General features: G+C 48.9%; 2 protein-coding genes across 5 annotated transcripts; both read right to left on the bottom strand.

Moving 5' to 3' along the window:
* Window positions 1–262: 262 nt before the first annotated feature.
* Window positions 263–3,511, bottom strand: UBE2C (ubiquitin conjugating enzyme E2 C). Of its 4 annotated transcripts, XM_040637844.1 has the most exons (7): window positions 3,341–3,511; window positions 2,759–2,786; window positions 1,914–2,017; window positions 1,486–1,496; window positions 1,209–1,334; window positions 825–884; window positions 263–508 (listed from the first exon to the last, which is right to left on the bottom strand). In XM_040637844.1, exons 1-7 carry the CDS (start codon window positions 3,439–3,441, stop codon window positions 450–452), a joined length of 489 nt encoding a protein of 162 aa, XP_040493778.1. In that variant the 5' UTR covers window positions 3,442–3,511; the 3' UTR covers window positions 263–449. The 4 variants fall into 4 exon arrangements, with proteins under 4 accessions (XP_040493778.1, XP_040493777.1, XP_008696276.1 ...); XM_040637843.1 differs by lacking the exons at window positions 1,209–1,334; window positions 1,486–1,496 and adding an exon at window positions 1,004–1,208 and having other exon boundaries at window positions 1,931–2,017; window positions 3,341–3,509; XM_008698054.2 differs by lacking the exons at window positions 1,209–1,334; window positions 1,486–1,496; window positions 3,341–3,511 and adding exons at window positions 1,004–1,208; window positions 3,138–3,269 and having other exon boundaries at window positions 1,931–2,017.
* A 1,100-nt stretch (window positions 3,512–4,611) lies between these two features.
* Window positions 4,612–25,509, bottom strand: DNTTIP1 (deoxynucleotidyltransferase terminal interacting protein 1). The gene is made up of 13 exons (XM_040638396.1): window positions 25,352–25,509; window positions 24,699–24,769; window positions 23,961–24,057; window positions 19,911–20,009; window positions 13,748–13,816; window positions 13,428–13,484; window positions 13,114–13,172; window positions 12,188–12,233; window positions 10,264–10,322; window positions 10,104–10,164; window positions 6,631–6,702; window positions 5,090–5,145; window positions 4,612–4,977 (listed from the first exon to the last, which is right to left on the bottom strand). Exons 1-13 carry the CDS (start codon window positions 25,454–25,456, stop codon window positions 4,839–4,841), a joined length of 990 nt encoding a protein of 329 aa, XP_040494330.1. The 5' UTR covers window positions 25,457–25,509; the 3' UTR covers window positions 4,612–4,838.
* Between the last annotated feature and the right edge of the window lie 1,776 nt (window positions 25,510–27,285).

Genomic DNA, 27,285 nt, shown 5'->3' with positions numbered 1-27,285 from the left:
CAGCTCAACATCCGCGGCCATTCCTGGTGCAAGTCACAGCTCGATAGAAAGGCATTTTGTAACACCGTCTTATAGAAGAGGAAACAGACGCAGTCATAAAATGACTAAGGTCACAAGGGAAGGAATCCTCATCACCCCCTTGCTCAGCCGCTCGGCCTGTCAGCTGCCTCCAGGCCTGGGGGAGAGAAGCAGGGCAAGAGCCCGGATCCTGCTCCACTGACCCCGAGCCCCCCCAACCCTGGGGTAACGACGAGGCAACTCGTAAAAAAAAAAATCCAATGTATTTATTTAATATATCACAAGGGCTCAACCAGAGACTTAATTTAAAATACAGAAACAAAACAAAAATGACACCACAGCTTAAGATAGAGTCCTAGACAGAAATGAAGAAAAGGACAGACCATCTAAGGAGAAAATAAAAAGACAACACGAGGAGAGAGGCTGGACAGTCAGGGATCTTGGCTGGAGAGCTGCTTTGAGTAGGTCTCTTGCACATACTTCTTAAAGGCTGGAAGAGAACAGGCAGGTCTCAGGGCGGGGTGGGGGCAAGCGTTACGGTGGAGCAAAGTCACTTCCACAAAGTTTGCTTTCTACTTAAATAGCCCCTCAACCTACATTCATGCAGAAAGTTAGCTTTCTGATTTTACGGCACCCAGGCAAATCAGAAACGCCGAGGCAGAGGCAGAACTGGGTTATCTAGGTTGACACCCACCCCAACCCAGTCCTCAAAACACGATCCCAAGTCACCGGGATCCTTCTGTTTGTGGGAGCTTTTGAAGGTTGGAGAGGGATCACCTGGTGCCCGAGAAGGAGGAAGGACCCACCTGTGGGGTTTTTCCAGAGCTCGGCCGCATGTGTGTTCAAAGGACTATCAATGTTTGGTTCTGTGGATGGACAGAAAGAGAGAACGGTCAGTTAGAAGGAGAAGACGCTGGCTGGGGTGGGGGAGGGGGAGTCCCGACAGGTTCCCAGGCTCAGGGGAGGGGCTGGTCTCAGAATTTACCTCCTAGCAGGCTCTGGATGGACAGCAGGATGGTCCTGACGTCATACAGGGCAGACCACTTGTCCTTCAGGATATCCAGGCAGATGTTACCCTGGGTGTCCACGTTGGGGTGGTAGCAGGGTGTGAGGAACTTCACTGTGGGAGCATTGTAAGGGTAGCCACTGGGGAACTCCAGGGAGAGCTTATACCTCAGGTCTTCATATACCTGGCATTGGAGAAACAGAGGTGGGGAGTAAGCCTCCCACCCTGAGCCTCATACCCCAATCCAAGCCCCAGTAAGGAGCTTGCAAGGACCTTTGAGTTTGTCTGGGACTTGACAAAGGACAAAGGACTTACACTGGCTCTGGTACTTTCTCTCCTATCTGGTAGGGACATCAGTGATCCTTCGGTATAAACTGGCATTCTGACGACTACCACAGCTGTGCTTCTGTCAGCCACATTAGCCGCTGACATGTAAAAATTAGGGTATTTAAGACATACACCTGAATTTGTTCTTTAAAAGATTCCATTTTTAAGTAATCTCTACACCCAACATCGGGCTTGAACGTACAACCCCGAGATCAAGACTTGCACATTCACTGACGGAGCCAGCCAGGTACCCCTGGATTTCTGACTCATCTTAAACCAGGTGTGCAGCAGTGGGAAGCTGCCATCTTGAGACCTGCGCCCTTCCACTGGCCAAAGTCCTTACGTACCCTTCATTCTTCTTTCTCTCTGGCTCCCTGTAGGGATCTAAGATGGAAAGCCCTGCTTCAAACCCAACTTCTTACTCGACAGAGGGAGAGACAAAGGCCCCAGGCTCAGAGCACAAGAACATAACACGGAAGTGTCCTGCCAGGCTTGAAGCTGACCTGCATTTGGTTTTTGCCTCAAACCTCTCCCCAGACCCAGCAAAGTCACACTCACCTACCTCAACCCTCCACTTACTGTGCCAGCTGCTCCATGGATGGTCCCCACCCATTTGAAAAGGTTGTCTGATTCAGGGAAGGCAGAAATTCCTTTGTCACCAGACATCTGGGGAAGAAACAACATCTGCTGGGCTGCGGCAGTACACTTTTGGGGGGCAGTGGGTGAAATCCTTCCCCTTAAGCTCATCAAATTTTGATCCAAAATAAAGCAACCAGACCAAATTGATAGGATTTTTCGAGGAAGTGATTCAATTCTTGGGGCTGAATCTGCCCCTTTGGGGGAGGAGTACTGGGTGTGTTAAGGAGGGAAGAGTGGTGCAGAGAGACAGAAGGCAGCTCGGTACCCCCAATCTTGTTGGATGCTGGGATTCAGTTTGACAGGCTAGCTAGTGCTGGTTACATACAAAGCCTAAAGACTATTCATTCACAGACCAGGGAGATACGCAATATCGGCATTGAAGGATTTGAGTTGAATAGTCAGGGTTGAAGTAGACAAGGTCATCTAGGAGAAATTAAAGTATGCCAGGCGTATTCCCTAGTAAGGGAATAGTAAGGGGAGAGTTGGGTGTGGGTAAATCTCAGGGCAGGGAAGTAGGGCCAGCTAGCATAGAGAGAAGGCCTTGCATGGCTTCAGGGAACTGTATTTTAGAGAGAACTCCATGGTGGTGGTGGTGGGCATGGGTGGGTGGGATCTGGAGTAGACACTGCTGGAAAGAGGTGTAGGTGGGGTCTATTAAATTCTTCCCGGAAGAGAGGAAAGTGGACTTTTTATCCACTGTGCTGATAAGTGAGTGGGAGGTGGAGGGTGGATCAATTGGCTTGGGGGTCTGGGCAGGGAATCACTCACCATGAGGGTCATCAGCTCCTGCTGTAGCCTGCAACATAAGTGTTGGGAGTCACCTGGGAGTCTGGATGGGCCAGGGCTCCACACGGTGCTTCCTCCCTCACCCCAATGTCTCTGGAGGAGCTGTCATGGAGGCTTCCTCTACCCTGCAGCCAGACTCAGCTGGGGCGCACTCACCCCATTTCCACCGGAGAGTCCTAGTGAGTCCTCACCCTTCCTAATTCCAGGCTCTGGCAGGACGGTTCTGCCTTGTTCTTAAGCCCCTCGGCTTCTCTGACGTCTCTCTCTCTTGCGGGATCCCAGTTTCTCCCCACTTCCGTCCCCACTACCCCCCTACCTCGCCGAGCCACCGAGGGTCCCAGGCACTTTCATCTTGGCTCACCCGCGGACGATCGTGGCAGTGTGCCTCCCCCTTCAGTCCTACTTTGGGGGCCTTCCAAGGGCAGCCCGAGCTCCCGGCGTGCCCTCCTGTCCTCGCATATCTACACACTCCAGGAGGAGGTGGGGGCCCGGAAGTCCGAGCTCTGGACCCCAAGGCCCAGGGCGTGCCGGGCCCGGCCAACGTTACTACCCCGCACTCCTCACCTCTTGCCCACGGGGCCCCGGGCCGCACCCCCGCTGGGCTCGGCTCCCTTGCGGGCGGCGGCAACACTGGCGGCGGCGGGGTCGCGGTTCTGGGAGGCCATCCGGGCGGCGCGGGGAGGGAGACAGGAACTCCAGGAGCACCACTGCAACTGCAGGGCCGGGGGCCCGCCCGCCCGCGTTTGAATTGTAACCCTCCGGCAGCACCGGCCAATCAGCGGCTCGCTTGGGTTTAATCCAGCCAATGGGACGCGTCTGAACTCTGAGTCACCGCGCAACTGCTAGACCCACCCCCCCGCGCACCAGTATTGGGCGGCGGGAACCCCCTTCTGAAGGCCGATTGGCAGAAGAGGCTGTCATTAACTAACGAATCTGCAGCGGATTGGTGGCCTTTGGAAAACGCCGACCATTAAAGGGCCAAGAAAAGGTCCACGTGGGATGAACCCTTTCAGGTCCGAGGACTCCCGGAGGTACTCCGGGCGCGCCCAGCCCAGCCGGGATCCTTACTTCCAGGGGGAAGGGAACGTCTCCGGTCTGGGGACATCGGTACCCTTCCCTCAACCCGGAAACCCCTGCTCCTCCACATATTTTAATGTCCCGACACCTCTGTTAGGGACCTGTGTCTGAAAATTCATGGGAGGGGAATGATGGCCAGACCTGGAGACTGTTGGAAACAGGCCCTACGCTGCCCGTCCAGCTGCCTGCTGCGTGACCCCAGACACGGCATTTAGTATTTTATTTTATTTATTTATTTTAATATTTTATTTATTTATTTGACAGAGAGAGACACAGCCAGCGAGAGAGGGAACACAAGCAAGGGGGAATGGGAGAGGAAGAAGCAGGCTCCCAGCATAGGAGCCCGATGCGGGGCTCATCTCAGAACACAGGGATCACGCCCTGAGCCGAAGGCAGACGCTTAACGACTGAGCCACCCAGGCGCCCCAGGCATTTAGTATTTTAACCTGTAAAACGGGCTTAATAAAAGCCTCCCCGCATTTTTCTTCTGGTCTGTCATCAACCCCCGTGGTGCCAACCAACACATTCTGCCACTTCTATACCTTAGGGGATGAAGAAATAAGAAACAGGGAAGGTTCGCAGGGTACAGGGCGTTCCCAGCTTTGTCTCATAAAGCGAGGTGCACAGGGCAGTGGGACCTTACTGGGTCTGACCTGCGTTGGGGGAGGGGTACCTGGTCTTTTTTCCCTACACCCACTAATAGATCCCTTGGTTATTTTGTCAGCCCCTACAACAGACTGCACAGCTAGCTCACTGTCTGTGTTTATTACAAACTGTTTAATTGCTTCTTACCCCGATAACTTTACAAATATAGAACCGCGTGCCAGTCTGGGGGTGCTGTGTAGTGAGTCACTACAGACTAGCCCAGGCACAGCTTAATGCTGCTGAGATCCATCCAGGCGCAGTCCCAGCAGTGGCCTCAGCCATGTGGGTGACAGGGCCTTGGAAGAGGGCTGCCAAGTGTAGCCAGAGGACTTGGCGTCGGTCAGGTCTGCGGAGGTGCTTCAACAGCACGATGCTCGTTCTCTGTCCGTAGTGTCTCCATGTACTTTCGCATCTTCTCAACCATCCAGGAGGGTAGCACAAAGGATTTCAACTCCTCCAACTTCAGGTCCAGGCATCCTCTGGAACAGACATTGAGGAGAAGAGTTGGATCAAGGGAGGGTATAGGCCAAGCTCACCCCAAGGGGCTACTGTGCTGGGGGGCAGGGGTAGGGTACAGACGACTGGTTTTACCTGTAGTCATCACTGGCCGCGAGGTCCCGGATGTCTTCCTCGATGAGGAGGTAGGCCTGGGGCAGGAGCAAAGGAAAGCGGTCATTACCTCTGATTCATTTCAACTCAACAACACTTTATTAAACATGTGCTTAATGTAAGGGCTGGAAGGGAAAGGGGCATAATTTACAGTTTAAGAGGGGAGAGTAAGTNNNNAAAGAATAATTCCCTGAGACAACCTTTCACTCAAATAGAAACTATGGGTTAGGGAGTGGGGACAGGTGACTTATTTACAGCCTCCTCCTCTTTTAAAAAAGGACTCTGAGGTGGCTTAAAATGAAATAGCAAGACAGCTAGCGAAACACACACGGAAATGGAATCAGGAGGAGGAAGCTATACGTATGTTAACTCTAGAACTGCGATGATTTGCTTGTGAACTTTGTGGCAGAAGGGCGAACGTGACAAGCCGCACTGCTGTCTCCCACCAGGGGCCCGCGGCTCGCTGTGGCACGATACACGCTCTGCAGGGGCGACAGCCCTCTCGTGCGCTTGCCACACCCGGGGTGCTGTGCATCACATGAGAAAGTCTTCTGTGGGAGCCCGTTCTTTCTAGTCTTAGGGTCAGGACTGTGTGTCCCGAGTAATCTGTCATCTCAGGAGCACTGTGAACTATGTAACCAATGAGATGTCCTTGAGAAGGGCCCAGAGCTACATTTGCAAATAATCATGGAAGTGTGCTGGTTTCCCAAGTCAGCTGTTAAAAAACACCCCATTTAAAGCTAGTTTTGCTCACGGCTTAACTTTAGATCCTGTCTTTCCTTTTCCCATCTATTTCTTATTTACGTGATGTTGCGTTTTATGTATCAGTGGTAAGCTCCCTGAGATCTTCTTAAACAGGGTGTAGGAATAAGTAGAGCAGTAAAACATGAGATAGTTTCCTTGCCAGAAAGGAGATGGTACACTGGTTTGCAAGGCCACTGAGTTCTAACAGGAGCAGTCCCTGCGGTGGGACTGAGTCCTCAGGTGGGGGACACCACACGTGATGGACAAAGGCCTGCTAGTTTCAGAACACACGCAACGATGGTTTTCCCAAGGTCGTTATTTGAAGAGCTAAGAACTCTTTAAGCAGAGGTCATTCTGGAAGGCGCTGCTAGGTGTGGCAAACAGTTCACTGCATGTGCTAACTCCTAGGGACAGGAGGTGCTGCCTGGAGCACTGTGTTGGGAGAAGATCCTACAGCTGTGTCTGCCTCCATCAGTGGGCACACGAGGGCAAAGTTAAAGTGTTACGTGTGTCATGCACCTGCCGTTCTTATGCACAGCTAATATAATCTGAGTATGAGGGAGGATGGAGGAGTGAGGGAGTGGGGTGTGGGAAGGGAATCCAGGGAGTAAGTCCGGTCTTTAGGTTGAAGGAATGGGCCCTCTCCACCCTGACGAGTCTCTGTTTCCACATTCATCAGGCTTTGGGAGTCTCAGATACGGAGGGAAGCTGCCAACAGCTGGCACCTTGGCCCCTGGGCTGGGTGGGTCTCTGACAGGGCACATGTGAACGGTGCTTACCATCTTCCCCCCTGTTGCCCGCATGTGATGCTGCTCAGCCAGCCAGTGCTTGTCCTGGGGATCAGCCGCATACTGGGAGGGACGAAGTCACAGACATTAGCCTAGTGGGAAGAACTTTTCTCATCTGGTCCCACAGCATCTCTTGGCCCCTGAGCATCTCTCACCAAGACCTCATCCCAGCCTGGTGAATGCAGAGGGCTCACCAACCTCTTCACAGCAAGTGGAGCTGAGTGCAGGAGGCCAGGGGACGGGACCCAAATCCCAGAGGTTCCTACCCCTTCTTTTCTCAAAACACAGCACTCTGGCAGTTGGTCAGACTGGTGACTATTATTCTAGAGCTCTACTCTTTTTTGAAAAATTCTCTGAAACAAAAGTCAGGACAGGTCATGCTCTGGGGGCAGCAGCAGAACACCATGGTTAAGAACTTGGTTTTGGAATTAGGTTCAAATTCTGGTTCCTGCCTCTTAGTAGATGGTGTCAACCTGGGGAGTAATTTCTTTGAGACTCAGGTTCTTCATCTGTGAAACAGTATTAATACTTAGGAGTTTGTTAAGGATAAACGAGATTGTGCATAAAAAGTGATATAGTATCTGACACATAGTAAGTGCTCAATAAAGGTTGGTTTTACAGAATAGGTAGAACATCTGAAATAGAGACGAAGCTGAGAAATCCCTATGGTTACTACCCTCTGAGTGTAAATAATTATTTCACTTCCCAAGTAATATAAATATGAATAAAAAAATTTAAAAGTTTGCATTTTCTAACCCAATTTCAATCCCACTTCCAGGGGTGTATCCTGCAGAATCACCCACACACGTACACAAGGGATGTTTGGGACAGTGTTGTTTGTAACAGCAAAACTGCTGGAAAAACGTAAATATCCACTAATAGGGGAATAATGAAATAAATTATGGAATATCTACTCCATGAATTCTACACAGCTGTTAGAAATAAAATGAGGGAGACTTAGTTTACTAACACGGACAAATCCCTCAGAGAGTACCCACAGATTTGTTGTGGTCAGCTCACTTCCCTGTAAAGGACCAGCTAGTAAATGTGGCTTAGCTGGCCACATATGTCTTTGTCACATATGCTTCATTTTTATTTTTTTTGAATTGTTTCTACAGATTTTATTTTTAAGTAACCTCTACACCCAACGTGGGCCTTGAACTTACAACCTGGAGATCAAGAGTCGCACGTTCCGATGACTGAGGCAGCCAGGCACCACCCCCATTTTTATTTTTTAAATTCACCCTTAAAAAATACAAAAAACTCGAGTTGGACAAAAACAGGCCCCTGGTGGGATCTGGCCCACAGGCCATACCTGGCTCTGCACTGGAATGTTAGCTCTGTGAGGGCAAGGAGTTTTCTGCGTCCATTTTGTTCACTGCTGTATCTCTAGCACTCTGAGAATGCTTGGCACTCAATAAATATGTGTTCAATGAATGAATGAATTTTTGGGTGAAAAAAATAAAATCAGAGAACAATATGTGGTTATAATATATGGATTACTGCTATTGACATGTATAGTCCATAACATAAAATATCACTGAAGGACATACACACACCCACAGCCACACCCATGTGTGTGCACAGGGAGGGCCTGGAGGACGCTGCCATGCTGCTGGTGGGGGTGGCCTCGAGGAGAGGAGACTCTGAGTCCAGGGTGAAGGGGATCTTTGTGGTTTGTTCCCTATTAGCTTCTGCATATTGAGTCTTTTTACAGTAAGAATGAGTTTATATATTATTTCTATAATAAAAAAAGTTAAAAAGGAAAAGACAAATTTGAATAATGCCTTCGGGAGGACAGAAAAATGGGCAAAAGATACAAGAGGCAGTTTACAGAAGAACTACAAATGGATGGTTAACGAATGAAAAGACGCCTGTCGTCACTAACACAGAATTAAAAGTAAAACAACAAAACATTTCCCCTTCATTTCTTAGATTGGAAAGATTACAGTGAGAGACTGTCCCCACTGGTAATGAGTCTGGGTCAGCAGCTTACTACAAATGGCAGATCGAGGAATTGGGAATGTGTGCTGGTAATAACGAACACTAACGGAGCCCCTGCTACGTGCCAGGCATCGCGCTGGGAGCTTTACCGCACTCTCCCCTATTCTACCAATCTACAACCAACCCTACAAGGTTGGACCGTTATCACTCGCTTTTTGTTGATAACAAAACAGCCTCAGAAATGGGAAGGAAAAAATAAGATAAAAACACAGAGAAAGGCGAACCATAAGAGACTCTTAACTCCAGGAAACAAACTGAGGGTTGCTGGAGGGGAGGGAGATGGGGGGATAAGTTAACTAACTTACTGGGAGATGGGCATTAAGGAGGACACTTGATGGAATGAGCACTGGGTGTTATATGCAACTGATGAATCACTGAATTCTACCTCTGAAACTAATAATACATTATATGTTAACTAAGTTGAATTAAAAAAAAGGAGAAAGGAACCGTGAAGCCACTTGCCCAAGGTCACATGGTTGCTGAGTAGTGGAACCAGGACTGAAACCATACTCTTAACCATTGTGCTACTGGAGTTCCAAGGAGGTTCAGAGCACATGCACTTGGGGGATGATGCAAGAAGGGTTCTGGAAGAGGTGGACCTTACAGAAGAGTCAGGCAGAGCTACAAGCCAGGGGGAGGAAGGTCATCAGAGGGAAGAGGAGCAGTGAAGACACTGAAAGGAAAATGAAGGAGCAAGTAGGCCACGCAGTCTAGGGGCTGAAGAGCTCAGGACCTAAGACTGACAAAGCAGGAGCCGCAGGTCCGCCCTTCAAAGAACCGGAACTCGCACAGAATGTAGCAGACAAAGCCTGGGACCCCAAGCCTTACGTACGGGTGCAAAAACACGTCTTGAACACGCACGCACTACTATTTTCTAATATATTTGGATACTTTTGTGATTGAAGAAACACAGATTCACTTAAGAGGGTGACTGATATCATGCCCCCCATTATTTTCTTAAATAGTAGGGACCTAAGTACCTCTCTTTGAAAAGGGTTAGAACTGCGGCCTTGCTCCAATCTCTATTTTATAGGCAGTTGAATCAGGCTACGGTTAAGAGCTCAGGTTTTGCTGAAGGCAGACCCAGACTGGAATTCTACTTACACCTACTGGCTGAGTAACTTTGGACAAGTCACTTCGCCTTTCTTTACCTCTGCTTTTGGTTTTTTGTGTCTTAATTTGTAAAACAATGACAGCCATCTCTGTTCTAAAGAACAGCTCCGCGAGATAATGGCAGGGCAGCGCTTCAGAGTCCGCAAGAAGCACACGAGGAAAGTAGTTGTTACGGAGGGGCAGAATGTTCCGTAAATTACAAACGGTAAAAAGGTTAAGGGTAGAGGGGTAACTGGAACCCAGAAGTCCTGCCGCCTAGATCAGGGTTTGTTCCAAGCTTCTCTGTGCCATCCAGAGCTCCCGATGCACCCCCTGCAATGCCTGCCTGCCTCCCAGAGCTCACCTACCTTAAAGAGGTGCGGGTGCTTGATGTAGATCCTCCCTCTGGTGCCCCCCATCCCCAGGGCCCTGAAAAGGAACGGAGGAGTGGTAAGGATTCCAGCAGCTGCAGTCCTAGGGGCAGGCCCACAAGTTGCCCCCTCTCTCAGCGCTAAAGCTCTCACTTACTTGTTGGCTCGAGATCCCAGCACAAAGGTGGTCGATTCGTTCAGCCGGGCTGGGTCCCACTATGCAAAAGACAGAGAGGCTGGTGAGGGTGAAGTTTACCTGGTGGGCAGGATGGAAATACTCTTCTCTGGCCTTCTCCAACCACCATCCTCGGCCACTCTTCCAAACAGCTGATTCCAGAAACCAAGTACTGACAATATGCTGGGCTGGATATCGGGGATAAAGAGATGAGTGAGATACCGTCTCTACTCTCTGGGGGCCACAGAAATTATGTGGAGATCATTATAACTGCATGAGACAGGCAGGGTGGCAGATGCCAGGCGAGCGGGATCCCACAGGGGAGGGCAATAAGAAGGCTTCCTTGCATTGGTAATTCCAAGGTTAATTCTGGAAGGCAGAGGGGAGGAAGAAACAGTACAGTACAGTATGAATGGCAAGAAGCGAGAGCGGGCTTGGCAGGCTGGAGAGACCACGGGCGAGTCTGTGTAGCTAAAAGGAGAGCGAGCACAGCTTAGGGAGTGGCCACAGAGCAGGCTGGAGGGAGAGGCAGAGAGGGGCTAGAGGCCTGGGTGTGCTGCTTTTAGGGATTTGCACGTTATTTATTCCGTAGGCCATGGGGAGTCACTGAGGTCTCTATACAGAGAGAGTCAGATTTACTTTACAGACAGCTCACCCGCCCACACGTGGCTAATGGATTCGAAGTGGGAGGACTAAAGGCACGCAGTTTAGAGGTTGCTGTACTAAAGCATTTCTGAAAGAAGATGAGGGTCGGAGCTCGGACGGCAGTAAGGATGACAAGGAGGGAAGAGGAACTGTGATCTGTGTGGGAGGTGGGGTCCGGCAGGACTCGAGCGGATACAGACAGGAAGGAGGGGAAGAGGGAAAGATGACTAAAACAGAGAATGTCCAAGAAGGTCTATGAGGAAAGATTCTGACAGCAATTTTGGATAGGCTGAGTCTGAAATGTTACGGAAATTCTAGGCAGAGAGGTCTAGCAGACAGTAGGAGACATAAATTCCACACGAGAGAGAGACGTGTGGGTCAAAGAGGTATGACTTCGGTACACACTGGTCCCTGAAATCCTAAGAGTGAACCACTGAGAGCACTCGCAGAAACTTTAGGTGCAAGAGTGGGCCAGCAAGACAATTCTGAGGGATGCTCATGTATATGCGTCACTGCTGAGGAAGAACTCACGAGAGAGACGGGATGTCTGGAGAGGAACAGAAAGATCAGGGAAATGCAGGATTACCGGCTCTAAGGAAGCAGAGTTTAAGACGAAAGGCACGGTCACGGGTGTGAGAGCAGAGAGGGCCAGTAACACAGGAGGTGGAACATTCCTCCTGGACACAGCCTCCGCCGGGTCAGTGGGGCTTTCACCTACCTTACTGGGCTTCCATACGTGATTTTATTTGAAGAAAGGATTCTATTGCTAAAAGACCTTGCAAACAACTGTTCTGGAGGAACAGAGGCTAATGGTTAAGAGCATAGCCTCTGGTGGCAATGGACCTTGGTTTTGAGACTTGGCTTGACCGTTTTGCAGCTATGTGACTCTGAGCAGGTCTCTGAGCCTTAACAGAAGTTCAAGGGTATTAAACGTATACGATAACTACACTTAATACACTACACCACAGAAGGGTAACAGAATCCATCTCAGAAGACTGTGATAAAGATTAAATGAGATGACATACAAAAGATTTAGGACAGGGCCTGTCATATATTAAGCACCCCTAGTTCCTTAAGTTAAGATCCTTCTGGGAGGCCAGTGGGGGTGGGGGGCAGGGTGGGGATTGGGGAATAGGTAGGGGTGGCTCTGGAATAGCGTGTGCGCATCCCTCACACCCTAGCCCCTTCCCTCACAGTGGGCCCAGAGCCTTGATTGGGTCTCCCTGGGAGAGCGGTCACTGACATGCTCACACAGTCATACCTTGGGGCCTTCTCGGCGAATGGGTTCACAGGATTTTGGTTTCCATCTGATTGGAAGGAAAGAAGAAAGGTGACTTCTCCGAGGTGAGGCCTAGAACTGGAACAAAGTCTGCCGGTGGTGGTGGGAGTCCCTCACACACTCTTGCTTTGGCCTTGGCGGTCTTTCCTCCTGGTTACGCATCGGAGGAAGTACAAAGGCAAACGCCATTCTAGGCCTGGCTCTGACATTACCTAGCCACGCAGGCAGGTCCAGGAAGCTCTCTGAGCTGTCATTTCCTTCTCTGTGAAAAGGAGGGAACAACAGCAACTGCCCCCTTCTTGTGTTGGTGAGCCGTGGCGCTGCTTCGGGGGGAGACCAGGCCACAGTGTGACGGCCTTGCTGCTCCACCTCCGAAGCCAGTGCTTTCAGACTGTCCCCGCTGCTCCCAACCAGACCGCTGTGGCTTTCTCCATCAGGCTTCCATGCAAAGTTTTATTTGAGAAAAAGATTCTGTTGCTTCAAAAACCTTTGTAGTACAATTCTGCTCGTTATTAGCTGGTTGACCTGGGACAAAAATTCTCTGAGTCTGTTTCCTGATTTACAAAATTAACTATACCTTCACTAGAGGGTGGCTTTAAGAATTAGGAGGTGAAGTGTAAGTATGTAAGATATTTAGAACAGTTACAGCACGTTATGAGCATTCAACATGTACTAACAATAAAAACAGCTCTGACATTTAATCAAGCTGGGCTGAACAGTTCTGGGGCAAAAGCAGGATAAAATAGTGTCCTCCCTGCTGCATTCTTTCCCCACCCCTCAAACCAGACTATCCTCCTCCACGGTGACTCAACCAGCTGGGACTGATTTCAGCAGGCGAGGAACTATGGCCTCTCTCCCTCCAGGCCCACCCCCTCCCCACTCTCCCTGCACCGCCTGCTCCTACTCACACCATGCCGGCGGCTGCCCGGTCATTTGACAGCATGTGTCCAGGAGGCCGTCCCTTCCTCTGCCAGAAAGAACAGCTGTCAGAGGCCTGACCCTGTGGGAGGCCCCACCCCACCCCACTGGCAGGTCCAGGGTCACTTGGGGGAGATGTTTTTTCAAAGAGACCAACTGATGCTTGAGAGTGAACAGGGAGAGTTAACAGTCTCCAGGGGTCCTGCCTCTCCTGCTAGAAAGGACCCACAGTGCACGGAGGAAGCCTTCTACTGTCTGGAGATGTGGGGCCTTTTCCCAGCGAGAAAACATGGAGAGGAGTTACCTTTTTGGGAACGGGGCTTCCTCGATGCGCACATTCCTCTTCTGTCTGTCGGCCACGCTGGAGGAAAATAGAAGGGAGGGGTCAGTGGAGAGCCAGTGGCTGGGACTGGCAGGTCCCCAGGGGTTGCAGAAGACAGAGCCCTGGACTACACCGTCCAGCCCCTCCCTGGGCCAGGCCTCAGGAGCTCTCCCAGCATGATGCCATTTGGACCTGGTCCTATGAATGGGTAGTATGTGGAAGCATCCTGGACCCAAAGAGTACACCTGCCTCCCAGCCTCATCGGTCTCCCCCTGCAACACCCCAGACACAGTGATTCTGACCTTTATCCCTGGAAGCTCATGGGTCAATCTGGGTATTACTTTTTCTCCATCTGAGAACAGTAGCTTAGCCTGAAGGGAAAAGACCAAGTGTTAACAGTCACTATTTTGGTGGGTAACAGCTGGGTTAAAACTCCAAACTGGGTTGAAATGTCTTCATGGTCGGTACAAAGGCACCCTGAGAGACGCATATATATAGATATCTATTTTTTTAAAAAACTTAAGTACAGTTGACCCTTGAACAACATGGGTTTGAACGGTACGGGCCCACTTATACACAGTTTTTTTTTCGATAAAAACAGTATGGTACTGCAAATATATTTTCTCTTCCTTATGATTTTCTTAGTAACATTTTTTCCTCTATTTTATTGTAAGAATACAATCTATAAAACATATACAAAATATGTGTTAAACAACTGTTGACGTTATTGATAAGGTTTCTGGTCCATATAAGCCGTTAGTTTTCGGAGTCAAAAGTTTATATGTGGGGGCGCCTGGCTGGCTTAGCTGGTAGAGCATGCCACTCTTGATCTTGGGGTCATGAGTTTGAACCCCATATTGGTTGCAGAAATTACTTAAAAAAAAAACAAAACAGTTTAAATGTGTATTTTCCACTGCAGGAAGTTGGCACCCCTCACCCCTACCTTGTTCAAGGGTCAACTATAATTAATGATTATCGCTGAAAAATTAAAGATGAAACTATACGAAAAACCCCCACAGGAAACCTGAAATCTCTGTATCCACAGACTACTGTTAATATTTCAATGTAAATTCTTCATTACTTTTTTCCATGTAAATTTTATTATTATATTATTTTTCCTAACTAAATGCGTTAATATAATACAATTTCCTCAATTAGCCACTGCTTCTCATTTAATAAATATTGAGCCCCTAGTAGAGAAGTGCTGGGGACACAGTAGGAAACGGCACATGCGCAGTCCCTGCTCTTGTGGAGCTTATCCTCTGCCGGCAATCTGGAGAATAAGCAAATAAACACACAAACAAGGTAATTTTGGATCATGAAAAATGGTGTGGAGAAAACACCCCCAGGCGGATGCGACAGAGAATGAGCAGAGCAGAGGGCTGCTTTAAGTAGGCGGTCAGGGAGGCTGTGCTGAGAAGGCAGCCGGCTGGGCTGGGCAGAAGGAGCCAGCTCTCTGAGGAGCTGAGAAGTGTGTCAGCAGCAGGGAGGAGTGCAAGAGCCCCAGAGTGGAAACAGACTCGGCTTGTCTGAAGAACAGGATGGCCTGGCAAATAGTGGGCAGAGGAGAGAGGCGTGAATGAGGAGCGTGGCAAGGCAGGCAGGGCCCTGCAGGTCACACGAAGAGCTGCGTTCCCGTGAGCAGCATTCGCAGGGCACGAACACTCCCCTCTTCTGGAAACTCTCTCCTACCGGCTCCTGTGGCCACACTACCCTGGATTTCCTCCTACTTGTCTGGCCGCTCTCTCTTAGCCTTCTTTGCTGGCTCATCTTCCTCAATGTGGTTCATTCCGTCTCCTTCCGGTTGAAGCATATTCTATCTGCTCTCATCACGCTCACAGCTTCAATTTTTTTTTTTTTAAGGATTTTATTTATTTATGTGACAGAGAGACAGCCAGGGAGAGAGGGAACACAGCAGGGGAGTGGGAGAGGAAGAAGCAGGCTCCCAGCGGAGGAGCCCAATGTGGGACTCGATCCCACAACGCCGGGATCACGCCCTGAGCCGAAGGCAGACGCTTAACGACTGCGCCACCCAGGTGCCCCATTTTAAAAAATCTGAGTACAGCTGACACACAATGTTGACTCTATGACTCTTCTTCGGCTGTGGCCTCTCCTTTGAGCTCCAGATTTATACAACAGTCGGCCTGGTGTCTATGCGCGGAGGTCCCAAATTCGCTAAGTCCAATACTAGACCCATAAACCTCCTCCGAACGTTGCAGTGAAGAGTGCACAAGTCTCGAGTGGAATGATGCGCACGGTTTGCGGTGATGTAATTCATACCTGTCTGCCTAACCAGGCTGAGGGTTTTACGAGAGCAGGAACCCTGCTTGTTTCTTTGCCGTTTGTTCCTTCACTTCCTCCTTCATTCATGCACACAACATTCAGCACACACTCCGTGTCCACATAGTAAAAGGCATACTCCAGGGCTGGGCATACTGTAGTGAACAAGGTCAGGCCTCAACTCTTGTAAAGCTCAAGCTTTTAGCAGAGATGGGGGTGGAAAGGGAGACAGAAAATAAATTCATGAACTATTAATAATTTCAGATTGAAATAAGTGGTAGAAATCAACATGTAAGGTCAAAGAGATTAACTGGAGGTGGGGAAAGGAGTGAGATGGGGGGCTACTTTGTTTATTTATTTTAAAAAGATTTTATTTATTTGTCAGAGAGAGAGAGCGAGCATGAGCGCACAAGCAGGGGGAGCGGCAGGCAGGGGGAGAAGCAGGCTCCATGCTGAGCAAGGAGCCCAATGTGGGACTTGATCCCAGGACTCTGGAATCATGACCTGAGCTGAAGGCAGATGCTTAACCAACAGAGCCACCCAGGCATCCCTACTTTATTTAAAAAAAGACTTTTTAAATTTATTTGAGAGAGAGAGAGGAGAGCGGGGGGGCGGGGGGGAGGGGGAGAGGGAGAGGGAGAAGCAGACTTCCCTCTGAGCAGGCTCAATCCCAGGACTCAGATCATGACCTGAGCCCAAGGCACACGCTTAGCCAACAAGCCGCCCAGGTTTCCCTGGGGGGGGGCTATTTTAGATGGAGTGGCCAGGGAAGGCCTCTCTGATAAGGCAATATTTGAGATAAATCTGAAGAAAAGGAGGCAGCTATATAAAGAGTTAAGGATGGAGCACGCTGGGCAGCGAGAACAGCAAGTGCAAAGACCTTGTGCTCGGTATACTAGAGAAGCAGAAAGGATTCCAGTACAGACAGCCAATGAGGGGGTGGTGGGATGAGACTGAAGTTACAGAAACAGGCAGGAACCAGTCCAGGTAGGGCTCTGTGGCATCAGGGTTTTATTCTGCCTGCAGTGGGAAGTCACTGGATTTTAAAGAGGAGAGTGAAACAATCTGGTTCATCTTTAAAAAGATGGGTCGGAAGAAGGCAAGAGTGGAAGCTGCTCAGGGCTGAGATACACATCTGGCAATCAACAGCACAAAAACCACAGGACTAGAGGGAATCAGCTAGAATGAGTGTGAACCACAGAAGAGAAGGGGAGCTGGTCCAGGAGGCTGAGGAGGAGTGGACGCAAAGTCAAGGCACTGGAAACGAGAAAGGAGTGTTCCAAAAAACATGAAATGACCCTGCAATAAATGCCACCAACAAGCTGGGTACACTGAGGACAGTTTAGGTCCACAGGATCTGATAACATGGAGGTTACTGAGGATCCTGATATAAGAGGGGTTTCAGGGAGGTAGTGGGGACTGAATAAAGTGAGCAAAAGAATGAACAGGTGACAAGAGTGGAGCCAGCGACCGCCCCCTTTCCCAAAGTTGAGCCGTAAAAGGGAACAGAGAAACAGTGTGGCAGCTGAAGGGGACCATGGGCTTCAGGGTGGTCTGTTTTTGCTCCTCACTGCATTCCCAGTGCCCCAGTGAATGAACGCACATGTGTAAAAACATACATAGGGCAATGAAGAACATACATCAAAATGTTAATAGAAGTTATTGCTGGTAGTGAGACTATGAGAAATTTTAATTTTCCTCCTTATAATTTATATTATCTAATTTTAATATAAACCAGCAGAAAGTAACATTTACTGTCTCTGTTACTGATCTAAAAGCTTTAAGAGTATCACCACACTGAATCCTTGCAACAATCCTATGACGCAGCACCTCTATGCCCATTTTGCAGATGAGAAAGCTGAGATTTAGTAAGGTGAGGTAACTTGCCCCAAGCCACACAGCTAGTCAGTGGTAAAGCCAGGACTCCTACCTGGACAGTGCAATCAAGAGAAAGCCTGCATTCTTAACAACCACGCCACATTTTTCTTAACGGATGTGTATTACTCACATAAATAAAATGAACAGACAGAAACAATTACCATGCAAACAAAATCAAATGAACAAAAAATGGAAGGCAACGGGCTATAGATAAGATCAGCCATTTCTCCCTAAGAAATCGCCAGAAAGCGGTAGCTGAGGAGATTAGGGAGCACGACTGAGATGGTCAATGATGTGGTGTCAGAGGTGCAAACAAACAAATCAAATCTTAACCCAAACAAACTAAAAACCCTTCTCTAACTGTCTCACATCCAATATGAAGACTCTTTTCACGCAACAAGAAGTTCTGCGTGCAGTTCAGACAACGGGACTCCGAAGAACTTCACGGATCCTGGGGTACCTGAAAACCAGGCTCTGCTGTGAGACAGCCGTGTACCATAATCATGAATAGAACTCCCCTGTATTTAATCTAGTATGTTCTGTGTTGTATGCACCCATGTGCTGCTGGTAGTGTATGTATATTTTCTCACTTAACCCTCAGAGCAAACCACTGGTGGTGGGATTCTTACTCCCAATTTTAGGGATAAGGAAACAGAGGAACAGAAGGTCCAAAGACTGGTTTGAAGTTTCTTGATTCATCTGGTTTCCAGCTGAACTTTGGACTTTCTACCTTCCTGTGCTCCGATCACACACCGTCTGTTCCACACTCCAGCTTCCCAGTCATATCAATACTGGCAAAGGGACTCCATGAGGTGGACGTGGGGACTCAGGAGACTGGAAAGGCGTACCCATCCAAGGAGTACAGATCATGTCCAGTTCACTTTCCTCTCATCTTTCCCGGGGACTCCGGAAGCATTTCATACATTTCCCTTCCAATCTCCAGGACAGATTCCCAAACCAATCTCCGTAGGGCAGCCCGAGTGATCTCTCAAAATGCAAATCTCGGTAGGCAGCTCTTCTGCTTAAAACTCCACATCTGCAGTTTTGCTTGACTTGGCCTCTGCTTACTTTTCCAACCTTGCCAAGTATCATTCTTTCCACCCTCTGAAAACCAGCAACCCTGGCTTCTTTCTGTCCCTTGGCTCTGTACCTTCTACTGTATTCTTCATTGCCTCCTACGCTCACAGCACTTAGAACAGTTTGTAATCCCAGATCTACTGCATGATTACTGGAGTAACGTCAGGGGTCTGGGGGCAAGGACTGTGTCCATCTTGCACGGCGCAGTCGGCGCCTGGCACAGAAATGGTGCACAACAGGTATTAGCTGGAGAGGTAAATAAACCCAAGAAAGCATTCTGGGATGCAACTGAGTCTGAAGGTTTACCAAATTAATCTTTGATTCAGTTCACACTTATAAGAACATGAGCAAACTGCCATGTTCTATTATCAGCTGTTACAACTGATTATAGCAGACTCCAGTCCCAGAGTGAAGTAATGAACTGGCCTCCGAGAGTCTGGCTGGCTTAAATATAAGACCATGAGGAGATGAGCTTTCACTGCACTAACGGACAGAGTTCTGCCCTCTCAAAAGCTGAGGCGCAGGCCCTGGTCTTGCTCTTTCCTGAGGCTGCACCGAGCAGCTGACCAGCCCGCCTCCTGGAAGACATTACTCTCTCATCTCCTGAGAATCACCCTCCTAGGACTAAGCTCAAACCAGCCTCTGCGGCTCTGAGTGTGAAGCGATTTCCGTCTCTGACAGCTAGCGGTCTCACAGTCAGGCACAGAATCTGGGTGATGCCGACAATTCCTATTAATAAGAACAGCTGACACAGGCAAAGAGGTTCACTTCTATTTTGGGACCACAGGCATTTTTAGACTTGATGTCATACCTCCTGTGCACACCCCGCGAGGCAGGAAGACAGAAAGGGTGACAGGCCCCACAGTACCAAAAGGGGCTGTGACTACTCGAAGAGTGAAGTCACCACTTGCAGAGGTGAGGGAGTCCTCAGCTAGTCTAACTCCTGCTTGTTCTGAGCCGCAGTGTCTTCATCTGGAAACTAGGGACTAAAATATGCCTTCTGGGGTGTCAGTGAACTAATGCATGTGAAAGCATCGATCCCAGTGCCAGGTACAGAGGAGCCACTTCCCTTCTCTCTGTCCGCAACAGCTCCAGGCCCTCTCTGGAGGCTAGTGGCTTGTCAGGCATCCCCTCAAGTACCACGAATGAAGTGATCACACTTCTTAGTAGAGCCCTGAGGACTAAGCCTGGATCTCTTGTCTCTGCATCTCTTGTCCACTTGGGTCTCACCTGCTCCAGGCAGCTCTGACAGGCCTCCTGGATCAGCTGCTCTGCATCCACCTCTTCCCCGACGTTGTCTCTGACATTCAGTGCTGCCTTCTGGAAGAACTAGGGAGAAGTACAGCGGAGGACAAGGTCAGAAGACATGCTAATTTGCAACAACTTGAAGGAAACTCAATATAAAAGAGAAGCTTTTCCTTTCTCTCATACAGAAAGGAAAAGTGATTGTGAATGTGGCTTTCAGATCAGACAGACCTAGAGTCAGATCCCAGGCTGTACTTCCCCACTCTTCCTGTCTTAAGGAGGATAACAATCGTGGAGGTGCCCAGAGGATGGCCATTACAGCAAGAAGGTGTAAACAGTACAGAATCAAAGAATAATCTAAATGTCAATTATAGCTGAAATAAATCATGGCATATCCATACCAGGAAATAATATGCAAGTATTACAAATTACAGTAAGGATGGTATAGGAGAGTATGTTTTTGATATGAAAAGGCATTCATGATATATTGCTAGGTGAAGGAAGCAAGGTATCAAACAGTTTGGTATAGACTTAAACTTTTGGTATCAAGGTGAAGGAAGCAAGGTATCAAACAGTTTGGTATAGACTTAAACTTTTGGTATTTACTTAAAACAGCAAAAAGCAAACACAGAAAGACAAAAGAAGTGCAAGGATACATATTAAAGTAACAGTGGTGACGTTATGGATGATTTCTTCCTTTTTTTTGCTTATCTATAGTACCTCAATTTTTATAATACACCATATTACTTCTGTAGAAGGAAAAAAGAATACCAGTGCCTGCCGTGAACAGCCCAGGGCAGACCAGAAAAGATCCTGAGAGTAGAAGGTCCTCGCTGAATTCGGACCTTGCCCAATCCAAAGGAAACGTGTGGGATGGGTGGCATGAGACCTGGACAGGGCCCCAGGACACCAGCAGTCCCAATTAGCTGGGGAAAGGGAAGGCGGAAGGTTCCTCCACTGCGGAAGAGGGAGAGTTAGAGCTCGAAAACAAAAACACTGAGGGACAGGTGACGGGAGGCACTGGGAACACATTCACAATAAGAGTCTATGTTGTGTCTCCAGAAGACACTTCATACAGAAAAATTCTGGTACCTATATACTGTGAGAGACAACTATGGGGACGTACTTTGTTTCCTTTCTTTTCTTTCCTTCTTCTTCTTCTTCTTTTTTAATTTTAAGTAGGCTCCATGTCCCCCAAACTGGGGCTTAAACTCATGACCCTGAGATTAAGAGTTGCATGCTTGGGGAGCCTTGGTGGCTAAGCTGGTAGAGTGTCTGACACTTTATTTCAGCTCAGGTCATGATCTCAGGGTCATGAGACTGAGTCCCACATCAGGCTCCCCAGAAACCCCAGAGAGGCTTCTCTCTCTCCCTCTCCCTCTGCCCCTCCCCCCACTTGCAACACTCTCTCTCTCTCAAAAAAATTAGTAAATCTTTTTTTTTTTTTTTTAAGATTTACTAATTTTGGGGGCACCTGGGTGGCACAGCGGTTAAGCTTCTGCCTTCGGCTCAGGGCGTGATCCCGACGTTATGGGATCGAGCCTCACATCAGGCTCCTCTGCTATGAGCCTGCTTCTTCCTCTCCCACTCCCCCTGCTTGTGTTCCTCTCTCACTGGCTGTCTCTATCTCTGTCAAATAAATAAATAAATTCTTGAAAAAAAAAAAAAAAAAGAAAAGAAAAGAAAAGAAAAAAGAGTTGCATGCTGTACTGACTGAACCAGCCAGGCACTCCCCAAGGGGATGTACTTTCATTTCATATTTGACAAGGCCAAATGCCTGATACTGTTAATGTTCAACCAAGGAGAAGAGAGAGAAGGTGTGGATTAGCAACCTCACCAGGCGAACAGGAAAATTCTTCAGGCCCAATTAAATGAATAGTCAGATGAGTTTCACTTTAAAACAAAAACCCTGCGGTGCCTGCGTGGCTCAGTTAGTTAAGTGTCTGCCTTCAGCTCAGGTCATGATCTCAGTTTCCTTGGATTGAGTCCTGTGTTGGGCTCCCTGCTCATGGGGGAGTCTGCTTCTCCCTCTCCCTCTGTCCCTCCTCCCTCTCATGCTCTCTCTCTCTCTCAAATAAATCAATAAAATCTTAAAAAAAAAAACCAAACCAAAACAAAAAAACCCCTCAGAACTGGAGATTAATACTGGTGTTCAATGTTGATTACTGGCTAACCAATCTGGATTCTTTACAGCCAGCCTGTGAGGCGGGCAGTGTGATGAATAAACAGGGGTGACTGGAAGTGGACTCTGGACCTAAGAATGAAATCTGGTCCTGCATAAGGCATTTGCAAATGCTGTTGGGATAAATACAAAATTGTATAAGCTTCTGGAGAGACATTTTCTTGAGGAAAAAAAATATGTTTTTCTTTCCTTTTTTTAAAAAAAGACTTCATTCACTTATTTGAGAGAGAGAGCACGCACGTGTGCGAGCACGCATGAGCGCCGGAAAGGGGCAGAGCGAGAAGCAGACTCCCCACTGAGCAGGGAGCCCGACACAGGGCTCGATCCCTGAACCCCAAGATCATGACCTGAGCTGAAGTCAGACACTGAACTGACTGAGCCACCCGGACCACTGAGGGATTTTAAATAGAGGAGTGACACCCTTAGATTTACACCTTAGAGACCACTGGCACCTGTAGGGATGGTGGGATGAAAGAGGGGAAGCAATTGGGGACTCCAGGAGGAGACTGGGCAAGAGAAAAGAAGGCCTGAACCAAGGCGGAGGCGAGGAAGAAGAAGGGCATGACAGATTGTGAAGTGGAATGTACAGGCTCTGTGACTGGACGGGGAAGACAAAGGAAAGGCAGAGTCCTTGGTTTCTGGTTTCCAAGTGAATGGTAGTCCCATTCAAACCACATGTCCAAACTGAGCTCCTGACTGCCCCTGGTCGTTCCTGTCTTCCTCATACGAAGTCAGTGGCAATGCTGTTTTTATAGTTGTCCAGGGCAGATAACTGATGAGTTTACTTCTCTTGTTCTTTCACGCTGCACATCTGCATCAGTAGCAATACACGTGGAATCTCACTCTTTCCCAATACCTTTATTGCTACCACTCAAGCCACTACTATCTTAAGCCTCCTAACTGGTCCCCCTGCAGGTGATTCTCTTCACATCAGTCAGAGCGACCCTTTAAAAATGTTCAGATCAAGTGCTCTGCTCGAAACTCTCCAAGAGCCTCTATTTTACTCAGACTAAACCCCAACATCCTTACCATGGCCTCAAAGGTTCTGCATGAAGTGGGACCCTATTTCCTCTCTGATTATTTCTTCTATGACCCTCCTCCCGGCTCAGACTGCTCTAGCCACACTGGAGACTTTGTTGCTTTGAATGTGCCGAGCACACTCCTCCTCAGGGCGTTTGCCCTCGTCCCCTCTGCCTGCACTGCTTTTCCACGATGTGTCCTCATTGCTTGTTTTGCCCTCCCTTTATTCAGGTCTCTGCTCACATGTGGCTTTCCTGGACATAATCTATGAAACGGCACTACTGTTCCCCACTGGTCACTCTCTCTCCCTACTCTCCGGCGTTCCCTATCGTAGTACATATCTGTTTAAAGAGGGCAGGGACACTGTCCATTTTGTTCACTACCACATCCTCAATGCCTTGAACAGGGCCTGCTATTATGGTGACAGCTCAGTTAATACTTCTTGAATGAATAAACACAACAGGAAGAGGTTTAGGGAGAAAAAGCTCAGTTCTGAATATGCTGTTTGCAGCATCTATGGGACAATCCGGTAGAATCATGCAGAAGTTTATTTAGAGGCCCAGAAAGGAATTTTAAATAATAATAATAATAATGTTGATACTGTTAAACGAGTAATAAAAACACTTGTTTGAAGCATGGTGCTGAACACATTACGCTTAAATTATTTTATCCTCGCAATAGCTTGGCAGAAGAGGCAAATTACCCCCAAGGAGGGAGGGTAAAAGTTCTCAGGGGTTCAGAATTGGAACACTTTACACATGTGTGTGTACTGGAGAGAGCCAGGGGGATTGTGACGTAGGAAAGGCCTGCCCAGGCGTCTTTGTCCCTCTCACCTTCATGTACTTGTTGAAGACAGTCTGGATCTCCTCATTGATGCTAGGCTGCAGGACAGCTCGGAGGAGGTCCATGGAAATGGCGGGATCTGTGAAACTGCATTCGGGAGGGCGACACAGTCAGGGGCCATGACCCAAATATATCTTTCCTCGTGTGCCCAGCCAATTACTGACACAGGCTCCTTTAATGACAATAATGGATAGCTTCACCTGAAAACAAGCTACATGCCCAGGTTCTGTGCAAACTACACAAATGTATGGCTTTATTCCATTTTCATAATAACCCTATGAAATGAGTATTATTTTTAAAGTGTTTCATGAAATACAAAGTCTATCCACTTTAACAAATAGTTTTAGTGAACATCCACTTAATCCCGACCCAGCTCAAGAAATATGATCAGTATCCCATAGGTCCATCTTGTGCTCTCTCCCTTCACTGAGATAAATACTACTATTTGCCATTCTGCCTCTTTAGAGCCCTCGACCACAGAGCCCAGTGAATGTTAGGGATCTCAGGCACTGTTGAATCCATGATTCCCCCTCATTTTGTACATGAGTTCAGAGCGGGCAATGATTCAACCAAGGTCACACACACAGTCACAGAGGCTCAGTCTCCTCTTTCCTAGTCCAGTGTTCTTTCTAATGGCTGATGATCTCTTTTCAGCTCTGTGCGGTGGGGACCCCAAAAGTGCGATCCAAGCCAATGCCTAGGAGGTAAATACCCAGGACCAGCCTTACCTTGTTGTCATCTGTGAGCGGCGGCCCCTTCGCTGCACCTGCCGGTGCTTTATCATTATGTTCCAAGGGTTCTGTGGGGACCAAGGAACAGATGTCACTGAGGCCCGTGACACTGGGGTAGAGGTGGAAGGCGAGGATGAAGTTAAACTTAGACACCCCCGTTTCTCAGGTAATTTCAGCACCTCTCCCACCCTGGGGTAGGTGGGAGGGCAGCGGTTGAAAGGCCCGGCCCTGCCCGGGTGGAGGAACTGAGGAAAAGTTTCCTGCTTCTAAGGTCCCAACCCCATCTTTTCTGGGACAGCAGGAGGAAGGGAACCAGTGTTTACCGAGGGACTACTCTGGGGCAGGTGGTGTTCTGGGCGCTTTCTTTGAATTTACACCCCAACCCCACACCAACTTTATGAGGCGGCAGTAATATCTCCATTTTACATAAGAGGAAACTGGAGCTCAGGGGTTGACAGGGCTGGTTCACGTCACCTAGCTAGGAGGGCGGCACCAGAATTTGAAACCAGGTCATCGGACTGCGAAAACGCCAACCCCCTAGGCAGCACCAGCCGCCGCGTTCTCTTGCCCGCGGGCCAGGGTCCCGGGAGCCCGAGGCCCAGCCGGCCCGAGCCCAGGCCCAGCCCCGGCCTCCCCGGGGGCGTCCTCACCGTGAGAACCAGCTGCCCCGCTGCGCCCGCGTCGCCCAGCTCGGGGCCGCCCCGTTCTGCCCCGCCGGGTCCCCGCGTCTGCTCGGCGTCGCCAGTGGCCCCCATGGCTCCCCCGGCCCCCACAACTTCAGCCCGACTCAGCCACCGGCCGGAAAGTAGCCCCGTGACGTCATTGGAGGGCGCCGCGCGCCGACCCGGAAGCGCGCCGCAGCTAGCTGAGGGGTTTCCATGGGAACCGCAAGGCCGCGTCTCGCTGGGGGCCCGGACGCCTGCCCGCGCTGTGAGCGCGGTGGCCTGGGCTTTGTCTGAGGCGGGGCTTCGCCTCGGGTGCGGACTGTGGGTGTTTGGTCCGGGAACTCTCTCCGCCGGGCCAAAGCCTGTGGAGAAGTGCGGGGCAGGAGGAGGGGAGCAGGTTCCCTGGGCTGGGCTTTGGTGCGGAGGGGAGCACAGCGGCGCCTGCGGTTCAGTTTTTGAAAGCAGTAGAGTGGGCCTAATGCGGGGACCCGAAAACCCAACCGGAGGGGATTTGGCCCATGCTGTCCCAAACACCCACGGGGTTCCTCCAGGCCTAAGACCCAGGGGCTGCCTCTTGCATCCGAAGGCATCATAAGGTTGGGTCTTGGCCGGTGGACTCCCAAGCCCCAGGGAGCTGGGCTTTTCTCTCCAGACAGGTGATTGTGGGATGGGCAGGGGATGAAACGGTTTAACAGCTGTGGCGTTCCCCAGAGCTCCCCTGATCCCCTTAGCTCTGGCTTAGAGGTAAGATGTCTGTGAATAGAATTGGATCGATGTATGGGTAGTAGAGAAAGTTACTTTTACAGGTCACAATATGGGGTGGTAAAGAGTATGAGTTTTTCATGTAGAAAGATCTGAGTTCAAATCCAGCATGATTCGGTGATTAAGAACATTGACTATGGAATTGGGCTGCCTGTCTTTGGTCTACCACCTCCTAACTGAGTGACCCACGTTTCTTTCTTTGCCTCAGTTTCCCCATCTCTGTAGAGCAGGGATAATAGTACCTAATTCATAGGGTTGCAGTGAGGATTAAGTGAGTTAATTCATGTAAAGCACTTAGAACTGTGGGGCGAGTAAACCCTCAAGCAATGCTATCTGTCGACTATTATTAAATTCCAGTAACCACCACTTAACTAGCTTTACGACCTTGGGCATTCTTTCTCAACCCCTCTGAACCAGTTTTATTACCTCTACAAGATTATTGTGAGGATTAAAATAAACAATACATATAAAGCACATGTTAAGTCGTCAACAAATGTTAGTTATCTCCATGCTCCAATATCAGCCTTAAAACAATAAGGAAACTCTTTTTTTTTTTTTAAGATTTTATTTATTTATTTGATAGACAGACAGCCAGCAAGAGAGGGAACACAAGCAGGGGGAATGCGAGAGGAAGAAGCAGGCTCCTGGTGGAGGAGCCTGATGCGGGGCTTGATCCCAGAACGCTGGGATCACGCCCTGAGCCAAAGGCAGACGCTTAATGACAGAGCCACCCAGGCGCCCCAATAAGGCAACTCTTTGGCACCAAACTCTTTGGCTCTATTAAGGAGATTTTTACTTTAAGCTTTGAATTTCCTCTGCTCTTTAATCTTACTGGGCTAAGCAGTCTCAGTGGATACCATTAAATATCATGTCTGACCAAAGTCATAAGTAGGACAGAGAAAAGTAAAACGAAATAGAGGAAGAGGAGACGAAGAAAGGAAGTATGTGGTCTAGACTAGTTGAGTCATAACAACTTCCTTTGGGTTCTGTCATCTAGCCTTCACACAATCCAAAAATGGCCCATATGGGCTAGACAGACCAAGATGGAGGTGTTTGGTGCCTTTGTATTAGTTCTGAACAAACTCAAATACGACTTTACTGTAGTTTTTTGTTGGTTTCTAAGTAGTCTGCTCCATCCTCTGTTTTCTAGGTTGCTA

The sequence above is a fragment of the Ursus maritimus genome, unplaced genomic scaffold, assembly GCF_017311325.1.
Source record: "Ursus maritimus isolate PB19 unplaced genomic scaffold, ASM1731132v1 scaffold_22, whole genome shotgun sequence".
Lineage (NCBI taxonomy): Eukaryota > Metazoa > Chordata > Mammalia > Carnivora > Ursidae > Ursus > Ursus maritimus.
Note: the sequence above shows the minus strand (reverse complement) of the source record. Positions and strands in the feature narration are given on the sequence as shown.

What these genes read in the sequence shown, in the direction of transcription:
- UBE2C (XM_040637843.1), bottom strand. Translation starts at nt 3,441, where the DNA reads ATGGCCTCCCAGAACCGCGACCCCGCCGCCGCCAGTGTTGCCGCCGCC. An exon ending in CGGGGCCCCGTGGGCAAGAG is followed by an intron (nt 2,787 to 3,340) that starts GTGAGGAGTGCG and finishes CTTATGTTGCAG; the next exon opens with GCTACAGCAGGAGCTGATGA. An exon ending in CATCCAGAGCCTGCTAGGAG is followed by an intron (nt 885 to 1,003) that starts GTAAATTCTGAG and finishes GTCCATCCACAG; the next exon opens with AACCAAACATTGATAGTCCT.
- DNTTIP1 (XM_040638396.1), bottom strand. Translation starts at nt 25,456, where the DNA reads ATGGGGGCCACTGGCGACGCCGAGCAGACGCGGGGACCCGGCGGGGCA. An exon ending in CGGGGCAGCTGGTTCTCACG is followed by an intron (nt 24,770 to 25,351) that starts GTGAGGACGCCC and finishes TGGTCCCCACAG; the next exon opens with AACCCTTGGAACATAATGAT. An exon ending in GAAGCCCCGTTCCCAAAAAG is followed by an intron (nt 13,173 to 13,427) that starts GTAACTCCTCTC and finishes TCTTTCTGGCAG; the next exon opens with AGGAAGGGACGGCCTCCTGG.